Source organism: Microtus ochrogaster, linkage group LG8 (assembly GCF_000317375.1).
Source record: "Microtus ochrogaster isolate Prairie Vole_2 linkage group LG8, MicOch1.0, whole genome shotgun sequence".
Lineage (NCBI taxonomy): Eukaryota > Metazoa > Chordata > Mammalia > Rodentia > Cricetidae > Microtus > Microtus ochrogaster.
This window is the reverse complement of record NC_022033.1, coordinates 22,034,119-22,044,730: the sequence shown is the minus strand read 5'-3', so window position 1 is coordinate 22,044,730 and position 10,612 is coordinate 22,034,119. Positions and strand designations below refer to the sequence as shown.

The following is a 10,612-nucleotide window of genomic DNA, read 5'->3' as shown; positions in this document are numbered from 1 at the left end:
TGGAACTAGCTCTGTAGACCAGGCTGGTCTCGAACTCACAGAGATCCGCCTGCCTCTGCCTCCCGAGTGCTGGGATTAAAGGCGTGCGCCACCACCGTTATTTTTAAACACAAAAATAGGTCAGATGCTCCAACACAAACTCTCAAGACTACAGGAGGCCCTGCCTCAAAATAAAAACAAAGGCTGGCTGTGGTAAAACAGGCCTTTAATCCCAGCACTCATGAGGTAGAAACACAGAGATCTATCTCTTAATTAGAGGCCTACCTAGTCTACAAAGCATGTCCAGGAACCCTGGAACAAAACTAAACCCAAAATAATAAAGACTGTTTCAGCATTTGGAGAAGTGCAAAGCCTAGTTGAGGCAGTATTGTCAGGCCTTCAAGAATGTTTGGGTTCACATACGTAAGCTCAAAGCAAATGTGGCACTGCAGTTCAAGGCTGCCCTACCCCTTAAACCAAAAATATTTGTATAGGACTTAGAAAAAGAACTCAATCAAATCTATCAAGTACAAGCAGAATAGACTTTCTCCCTAGTTATGAGTTTAGAAGCTACTGTGTTCGGAGATAACGGTAAAAACTTTGACCTTTTGACAGACTACTTAAAGACATATGGATGAATGCTGTTCCAGAGCATTAGCCAAAGGGTCAGCTTTTCTTCAACAGAAGGGACATACCTTGGTGACTGATAAGAAGCCCAAGACGTTGAAAAATATTTCCCTCACTAGGAAATACTATTACTAAGAATGAAGCAAATTAATACGAGGCTATGTGTGTTGATACATATATATACCAAATCTTAGCAATCCACAGGCTGAGACAGTACCATCTTCAAATAGTGGTAAACCTAAACTATAATGCAGACACTAATTTGAAAATAAAACCACGACAGCCTATGCTCAAGTTTGTAACACAAGCATTTGAAGAACGAAAATTTTCTTGTGTCCTTTTTCAGAGAATTTTATTTGAGTGGTTCTTACAAAGATTGTTGCAATATGAAAGTCATTTGTTTGATAGAAATATCAAGCTGTCTTGTCAAACACACTGAAGTAACCCAAAAATATATTTCAGAGCTCACAGAGCTTAAAAAGAGCAAAGATTATATGCAACCAGACAAAACCTATTTCTGCATTTCCTATCACTTGCTCAGACAGCTTTGCTCAAACTGTTACATCAACCATCTTCAGGAAATGCAGGGATCATTTTGTTTGGAATCTCAAGACACACTAACACACAGTATTTACAAAGAAACTTTTACAGATACAATAATTGAAAAGTTACCATCAACCAATATAATTTTGAAAGCCCCTTCTTGCCAAATAATCAAGGTGAGATGCTAAACAGCCCTTAGCTGCCTAGATTTTCCACACACTAAATGTGTATTCCAGAAACCTTTCCTGAACCAAGGAGCAAAATACATGAGAAAGAATGTGAAATGTAACTGCTGTGTAAAAAGTTAGGCTTCTGAAATATTAAAACATTACCTGTCTGCCTTTATACAGAAAGCACATTTGTTCCCCTAGAGCTATTCTATAGAGCCTTAATGTAATTTTCTACACGGACATTTTAAAACGGCAGAACAAGCAAAGAGCTTTGCATAAAGTAAGATTTGCTAGTTAGGGAGAATGAGCACACTGCATTCCTGTTAACATTTTTATTTTTCAAGATAACAGGAGTTGAATACAAATGACAGTAGACCCTTGCCTCTTTATTTTTATCTAAATAAAAGATAACTCAAGATGAATTCAAGGAAAAAAAAAGCTATATACATAAGGGACTATATCTTCCTTCATCGTCTACTTGGAACCAGTAGTTGTGTCGCTGTCATAGAATCAGGAAAGAGGTTGTGGTAAGTTGGAAGAGGTACATACGCTGCTGTTATCATTTTACCTGTTGACAAAAAAAAAAAAAAAAAGTTGAGTAAGACAACTATACTCAAATCACTTGATGTCCAACATAAAGTCTGTGTAGCAGTAACTCACCAGCAAACCACCTGCCATGCAATGCATTGACAGCAGCAATAGCTGCAGCAATAGATGGGCACTTCACATATACATTGCCCTGAAAGAAAAACAAAAAATTAACAAAAACGGTATGGAACACAAGTCTCATGTTTATTCAAGACGTTTGCAACTTAGTACTTAATTTTTCATATTCATTCAAATAGCTTATGACCAAATACTTCAGATGTTTCAGAAAACTTGATTTAAATAAATAAATATTTAAATATCTTTCTATTACCACCCCAATCCCTCATTTATTTTTAAATAAAGAATGAAAGCTGTGGCAGTTCCAACCAAGGTAACCGCTGTAAACAAACTGATACATGAAACAACTCTCATTAAAATTTGTATTTGACTTTCTTTTAGGGGGTAAATTTAGATAGCACATTCAAGTTCTTTTCAAGAATAACCACTAGAGAATCACACTCTGTGCCTACAGTAAGCACAATCACTTGGGTGGGTAAACCAAATAACAAAATTCATGCATTAACAATACATTAAAAACAAAAAAACCAAGAAAAACTAATATAATAAAATACAATGGGAGGCTGGAGAGATGGCTCAGAGGTTAAGAGCACTGCCTGCTCTTCCAAAGGTCCTGAGTTCAATTCCCAGCAACCACATGGTGGCTCACAACCATCTGTAATGAGGTCTGGTGCCCTCTTCTGGCCTTCAGGCTTACACACAGACAGAATATTGTATACATAATAAATAAATAAATGTTTAAAAAAATAAAATAAAATAAAATACAATGGACAAGTGATGCACTAAGTGTAAGATAAAATGTTTACTTAAAAGTATCAAAATAAGGCCCAGCAGTGGTGGAAGAAGCGTTTAGTCCCAGCACTGAGTGCAAAGCTGGCCTGGGACTAACTATACATAGTGAATACTAGGCAGCCAGAGCTTCAAAGGAGAACCCTGTCTAGAAAACAAAAACCCACAAAGAAAGAAATATTAATGTACCTGAGCTGAATTTTTGTCAACATAAATATGAATAACTCCTCCATGTTTATTACATTCTTCAATCACATCATCTTTAATCTCTGTATCCCATCCAACTTCTTCTTCTCTGTAAGAAAGGATAAAACATAATGAAGTTATATTTAAGTACTAAAAGTGGTTAAGTACTACCTTTGTGTATGGTCAAGAATCTGGAAAGGAATTCATTAGCTCTTCCACCATATGAATACCAGGCAGGCAATCAGTTCAAGGCCAGCATGGTCTGTAGACAGCCAAGTCTATCCCACAGAGAAACCCTGTCTAGAAAACAAAATAAATAACTAAACAAAAAAAAAAATCAAAAGTTGAATGTATTAATAAAATTAAAATAAATTAAAATTATTTTCTAACATGTGAATTAAAAAAAAGAAATTTCAAAATAAAATGTATTGCACAAAGATTAACTCAAAGCAGAGAGGGATGACAAGTTCAAAGCCCACACAGATTATTAGTGCTATAGAAAGTTCATTCCTTGAGAACTCAAGAACAATGGCAATGGGTTTCTGATCCTACTGCACGCACTGGCTTTGTGGGAGCCTAGGCAGTTTGGATGCTCAACTTGCTAGACCTGGATGGAGGTGGGGGTTCCTCGGACTTCCCACAGGACAGGGAACCCTGATTGCTTTTCGGGCTTGGGGGGGGGGACTTAGTTGGGGGAGGGGGAGGGAAATGGGAGGCGGTGACGGGGAAGAGACAGAAATCTTTAATAAATAAATAAATTAAAAAAAAAAGTTCAATCCTACCAAAAAAAACAAACAAACTGAGTCCCTGTTGGGAGTAAAAAAGAAGACTGGTAATCTCCATCATCAGCAAAAGCCCTCACTTATATTCATGACCAGTACATGAAAAGAAAATAAAATCCTAATAGTAAAAAAGGATGGATACTCGCTACAAAGGACCTCCTTTTTCAAGAGAGCTCCAAAGAGTAATGGATTAGAGAGAGAGCTCAGTAGTCAAGAACAGTATGTGTCCTTCCAGAGAACCGGGATTCAATTCCTGGCACACGTGTAGCAGCTTACCAGGGAATCTAATATCTTCATACAACACATAGGGTAAGGCAATGCACATACAACTAAATAGTAATGAAAGGCTGTAGATATTTTACTACTGTCACAGCTTTAAATTTCAAACCATGTGTCCATGAGCAAAACAATGCCAAATATCCAACGTAATACCCTTTCAATAATTAAATATTATGAATGGCAATTTATCCTATTGTAAGCATACTTACGTTTGAGGGTTAAACATGTTAGAAAGTTGGAAACATTGTGTTGCAAGTGGTTGAACAGATGCAGCTGCAGCTAAAGCTGAGGCTAAAAAAGAAGAAGAAAAATCAGCTTCCTGAAAAATATGTACTATCCCGTGACAACTAAAACAAAAATGAAGCCTATCTAAATGTGGAGTAGATATTATATAATCGCCTTGTTCAACATAAGACATTTGCTCATTTTATCATTCAACCTTAACAGTTAAGGTAAGCATGACTACACTAAGTCATCATTAGCTTAACTTATAATAGGCAACATAATCTATAAACATTTATTATTTAGAGAATGAGATGGAGAAAACAGTCCAGACACAAGATGCAAAAAATTTTCCTAGAAATTTAAGTAGCTGGTTTTGGAGCTTAGTGCTAGCCTAAGAGACACGAAGCTCTGGGTTTAATCCTTAACATAAAATGGGTCATCTATAATCTTGGCCTGAGGAAGGATAATCAGAAGTTAAAAGCGACCCAAGCCAACATAGCAAGTTCTAGGCTAGACAGGAAAATATGAAATTCTGTTTCTAAGAAAACAAACAAACCCATATTTAAACAGGGCATTGGTTGAGTTCACATTATCTCACCACCTATGAAACAGGCAGGAGGGTCTCTTAGAGATTTCTGGGTCTCTTGGGTTACAAAGCAAATTCTAGGATACGAGAGAGACCCTTTCTCAAACCAAACCAGCCAAACAAATCCTATGACGGATTGAGAACAGATATGTACTCTAAATTAATTAAATTAAAACAAAAACCTTAATACGAAACACTCAGGAAAGAAAAAAATGAAATAGAAGATTTTATTCTTTAATGATATAAAATGGAGTTATTGGAACTCTCTCTTGGTTTTGCCAGATATAATTGTTTTTTAAAAAGAGCAATGCATATATTTTAGATTTATGTATAAAAACAAATTCTCTAAACTCAACCATCTCAAGAGTCCCAAAGTCGCAATATATGTATGTATGTGAGAGTCATTGCCTACATGCAAGGGCTTTAGGTACCTGTTTATCTCAGAAGCAAGAAGGCTGCATGAGATAACCTGATACTTGCTTCATACTGTTGTGACTACCATGTGGATTCTTGATTCCAAACATGAGTCTTAATCTTTCTGATACATCTTTCTTTTCAATGCCTGAACCTTAATATGATTAACTCTTATAAGGTAAGAAAAAAGTATCCAAGGAAAAATGTCATAATAAAGTAACATTTTAAATGCTTTCTCATAGAAAAATAATAAAAAAGAACAACTCATTTATGGTATGACTCACATACGTTTGAATACACTGGACATTACACAGCTGTAGTTAATTGTTAACTGTTGCATGGTTTCTATTTAGAGTTCCTTAGGTTATGGTTTTCTGTTGAGACAAGGTCTTGTGTCCCTCCAGTTTGCATAAAGTTATCAAAGATATAATAGCAGCTGTTATAGAACTCACCGTAATCACATTATCTGACCAAATCCCATTCCAATGTATTAATAATAAACAGCTAAGGATAAAATAATGTATTAAGAAATCGAGATAACTGAAACAAATAATCTAAGGATGTATCAGACAAATTGCACTGAACAATTTACAGCTAATCACGAAATAGCACATGAAAAAATTAATCTGTTTATTTTGTGCTTTATGGTTATGTTTTTTGAGACAGGGTTTCTCTGTGTAGCCCTGGCTGTCCTAGAAGTCACTCACTGAGATCCACCAGGCTCTGTCACCTGAGTTCTGGGACTAAAGGTCTAAAACACCACTATGTAGCTGCAGGGTATCTATTTAAAGAATGCCTGCATAATGATAGGCATGTGACTCCACTCTTTTTAATCCTAGCACTAGAGAAAGCATTATAGCCAATGGGAAAGGATGGAGATGGCTGAAAAAGGAAAAGCCTAGTGTTAAATGGACATGACAGTGGAAGTGAAAGCATTTGATTCCAGAATTCAGAAGGCAGAGACAGACGCAGTGAGGCCAGCCAGTTCAACAGAGGGACACAGATAACCCTTGTCTTGGGTGGAGGATAAGGGTGTTTTTCCTTCTTTAATATATCCTTTAAAGAAAAAAATGATTTTTCTTTAGAGAATTGAGAAACCTTTTCCTAGTATTTCCCACTATGAACAAATATTACCTGGTGCAGCTTAGGAATTAAATGTACAACTGCTTAAGAAAACCAACATAATACATCTAAAAACAAAATGTGCTGGTGGTGCACACCTTTAATCCCAGCACTCAAGAGGCAGAGAAAAGCATATCATTTTGAGCTCCTGAACAGCAAGGGTTGATAAAATGAAACCCTGTTTTGAAAAACAAAACATACAAAACCAATTGTATATGAACAAAAATGGCAGGCTCTAGGAGGAAAAGTCAAGCAGATAGTTTTAGACCAGCCTATTTTACAAACATAGTTCTAGAAGAGGCAGAGCTACACAGTGAAACCCTATCTACTAAAATAAAAAATAAATATATGCACAACTAAAAAGCGTCAAGAAAACACCTAAAGGGAGCTACTGATTAATTATGAGTAATACAGATCAAGGAAATTACAAAAGGATCATTCTGGCTTAAACTAAGCAGCATGCAGAAGCACAAAGAAAAAAAAATTTTAATTTGATGAAACTGTTAATCATTAAAAAAAACAGTAACTACAAATATGGCACTTGCCTAAAGAAATTTAAAATACACTTAATACTTATCTAAAAATAAGATGTTTCTTTCAAGTGGGATCATTATTATAAAACAATAACCACGTTTTATTGGTTCTAATGGTGGCACACTAAGATGCTTTTTTTGTCATGAAGAAGTTTCATAAATAAGACATGAAACCATTGTCTACTTGACATCATTTCAATATGCACATAATTTAAAACAATTTAGAGTCCCAGTCATGGCTTGTTACTACAGAGTAGGATAAACCATCATTATAACAATATAAAACATCTAACCCCATACAATTCTGAATTTAACAGCAGATCCATTTTCCATGTTCTGAGGCTGGTCTGCTAAAATATTGACTTTCTTTTAGGTAACTTAGATAAACCATGAAAGAAATACAAGACTGAGTTATGGATCTTGCTTTTTTTTTTTTAAAGATTTTATTTATTATGTATACAATACAGTGTATTGCCTCCATGTATGATTGCAGGCCAGAGGAGGGCACCAGATCTCATTGTAGATGGTTGTGAGCCACCATGTGGTTGCTGGGAATTGAACTCAGGACCTCTGGAAGAGCAGTCAGCGACCTTAACATCTGAGCCATCTCTCCAGCCCTGGATCTTGCTTTTTTAAGAATCAAGGACTGAGTGTGACAGTCCTCTATCAGAGGTCAAAAAAACCCTAAAGCTCGCCGGCTCAAACATTCAAACAATTCAAATGTAAAAATATCCAGAAATCTTTTTTTAACTTTAAATTCAGTGATAGATTATTCTATCTTACATTAAATGGCAAAATTATATCCAAACAATCATTAACAAATTTTCTCTTTGTACACTTAATTATATTTCAAAGAAAAAAAAGATTAAAAATAACTCACCTTCAGTCTGTTGGGAAAGTCGTGTTTGCAAGTCTATAACAAAAGAGAATTCTACAGCTCAGTGCAGGAACAATGAAGAGCCTCAACTAACAGGGTAAATGTCAGGAAAGTATTAATAAAAGAGGACTTCAACAGCAGGGTTTATTAGAGTAAACTTAGCAAAAACTGGCAGCAAAACCTCCTTCCCCATTCCTCATTGAATAGGCTTTGGGGTCTTTTACTTCTGATCCTAGAAAATGATTCACCTCTCCTATGTACAGTCTTCCCTATCATATGTGTTCCATTTATGATACCACGGCTAGGAATAATGGGAAATGGGGAAAGGGAAGCATACCAGTCAAAAAATATGTTAAAAACCCTGATTGAGAATTCAATTCCAAGTACTTGGAAAATAAAACTTATTTTTACTAGTAGTAATTAGCGTTAAGTATTTCAAAAAGTTTTATTAGAAGTGTAACAACAAACACACATTTAAGAACTATGATCCAGTACACTAATTTTACAATTTTGCATTAACTGAAAAAGACATTATTGTAACAATGTGGAACTTATCTTTTCTAAGAGCTGCTCGGATTCAATCTGTCATTGATTTTTTAGCACAGGCTAACAATTTGATCAGCTACAGTGAAAACTGTTTCAACACAGGAAAGCACATGAAAAAATTATGACATGTACGGAAAGTCTATATGAATTGGGAAAGAGATTAAAGCAGTTAGCTGGTGTTGTCCAAGCCATTAAACCAGCAATAGCAGAGGAGAGACAGGTTGTGGGCTGTTTGAACACAGCGTGATCTACATAAGGAATTTCCTAACAGCCAGGGCTACATCATAGTGAGACCCTGTCTCAAGCAATAAGAAAAACAAGAGATAGAGAATTTATCTCTGCAAAGCAACCATAGCCAATAAAACCTTAAGTTCTTTTTGGAATGTAAAAAGACCAGAATGCATAAAACATGTATTTAAACTACACGTTTAGTGAGTTAAAACAGCCGGGCAATTTGAGCTAAAAATTAGCATATCAATGAGCTCAAGAGATGAAATGTATTTATATCAAGTGAACTCAAAAATATGTGAACCAGTATCAGTTACTTTAAATACAATTGCCTTATTCACACAAAATGGGTAAAATGTATAAATAAGCCGGGCGGTGGTGGCGCACGCCTTTAATCCCAGCACTCAGGAGGCAGAGGCAGGCGGATCTCTGTGAGTTCGAGGCCAGCCTGGTCTACCAAGGGAGTTCCAGGACAGGCTCCAAAGCTACAGAGAAACCCTGTCTCGAAAAACCAAAAAGTATAAATAAGAAATTGATGTTATTAATGAAGTAGGACAGCTCTGAGTTGGTGGATAAAGGTTAAGACTTAATTAAGGCCAACCAGAGATATCCAGTAAAATCTTGTCTCAATAACGATAACCTAAATATAATGCTAACACATAAATGAGAGCCAGGCAGTGCTAACACATGCCTTTAACCCTAGCACTTGGGTGACTAAGGCAGATGTCTGAGTTCGAGTCCAGCCTGATTTACATCACTAATTCCAGGACAGCTAGGAATATTGCACAGAGAAACCAAGTCTCAAAAAAACTAAATTCATAAATAGGAAGGCCTCTATCCTGACTACCTCACTTGGGTCTCTGAAACACATATATGGTGGAAGGATAGAACAAGAACAGATAAATGGGCCTCTAGCCTCCACACATGGGCAGAGGATTAAGTATCCTACCTCAAAATAAGTAAACACAACTAAAACAAAGCGAATCTTCCCTGCCTCCCTACCCCACAAAGTGAATTCTCTTAAAATGTGTATGTGCAATTTTCCCTGGCTTTATCTCTGCGCAACAAGGGTGTTTCGATTGTCCCCAGGGTCAAAAGAATGCTTTATTTACCCAGAAAGAGGACTTATAAATAGCTGTGAGTTGTTAGGTGGATATATGAAATAGAACCCTGGTTCGCCTGTAAGAGCAGCCAATCCTAGCTGGGCGGTGGTGGCGCACACCTTTAATCCCAGCACTTGGGAGGCAGAGGCAGGCGGATCTCTGTGAGTTCGAGATCAGGTTGGTCTATAATATGTCTGTATGTATGAATCTATGTGTGAATATCTGTAGACAACAAAGGAAATGTTTCTGATTTCCCTGGAGAGGGACAATCCCCTTGTGGAGGGACTTAAAAGTACTCTTTGGGAATTAAACTACGATCCATTGAAAGAGTCAGAGTTCTTAAACTGAGAAGCAATTTCAAGCCCCAGCCCTATTATTTTTTGCTTTGTTTAGTCTGATTTTATATTTTTGAGACACAGTGCCTCTGTTAACAGCTTTGGATGTCCTCTAATTTATAGAGCTCTCCCGGGCTCTACCTGAGTGCTGGACTCATAGGTGTATCAACACCAACCCTTATCCTTTTTCTTATAATAGCAATATAAAATGTTTTATATAGCTATGTATCTAAGCAGATTCACTAAGCTAGCACAAAGGAATTATATTCCATAATATTACTAGATTAAAATCTTACACAGCCTTCCTTTCTATAAAACTTCGAAAACAAATTTTCTTTTGTAGTGTTCTGCTTGCAGCACAGGAGAGCACCAGATCTCAAACGGAAAAGCAATCAGTGCCAGTGTCCCTAACCTCTGAGCCATCTCTCCAGCCCCAGATCACCATACTTTTAATTAGATATATCCAAAATCAATTATTCTATGTTCTAGATTTATGACTATGTTAATCTCTTAAAAATATTTATCTAAGCCGGGCGATGGTGGTGCACGCCTTTAATCCCAGCACTCAGGAGGCAGAGGCAGGTGGATCTCTGTGAGTTTGAGACCAGCCTGGTCTACAAAG

At 36.6% G+C, this 10,612-nt stretch overlaps 1 protein-coding gene across 12 annotated transcripts in view; it reads right to left on the bottom strand.

The window, feature by feature from the left end:
- Nucleotides 1–941: 941 nt before the first annotated feature.
- Nucleotides 942–10,612, bottom strand: part of Rbm39 (RNA binding motif protein 39) — a 34,773-nt gene continuing 25,102 nt past the window's right edge. For 10 of the 12 annotated variants that reach the window (XM_026787252.1, XM_026787248.1, XM_013352131.2 and 7 more), the window contains 5 exons: nucleotides 7,782–7,832; nucleotides 4,231–4,312; nucleotides 2,964–3,069; nucleotides 1,980–2,058; nucleotides 942–1,887 (listed from right to left, as the gene is read on the bottom strand). In XM_026787252.1, coding sequence (XP_026643053.1) covers nucleotides 1,787–1,887; nucleotides 1,980–2,058; nucleotides 2,964–3,069; nucleotides 4,231–4,312; nucleotides 7,782–7,832 — 419 coding nt within the window. In that variant the 3' untranslated portion in view covers nucleotides 942–1,786. The remainder of the gene's footprint in view (nucleotides 1,888–1,979; nucleotides 2,059–2,963; nucleotides 3,070–4,230; nucleotides 4,313–7,781; nucleotides 7,833–10,612) is intronic. The other 2 variants (XM_013352133.2, XM_026787256.1) reach the window with 1 other exon arrangement.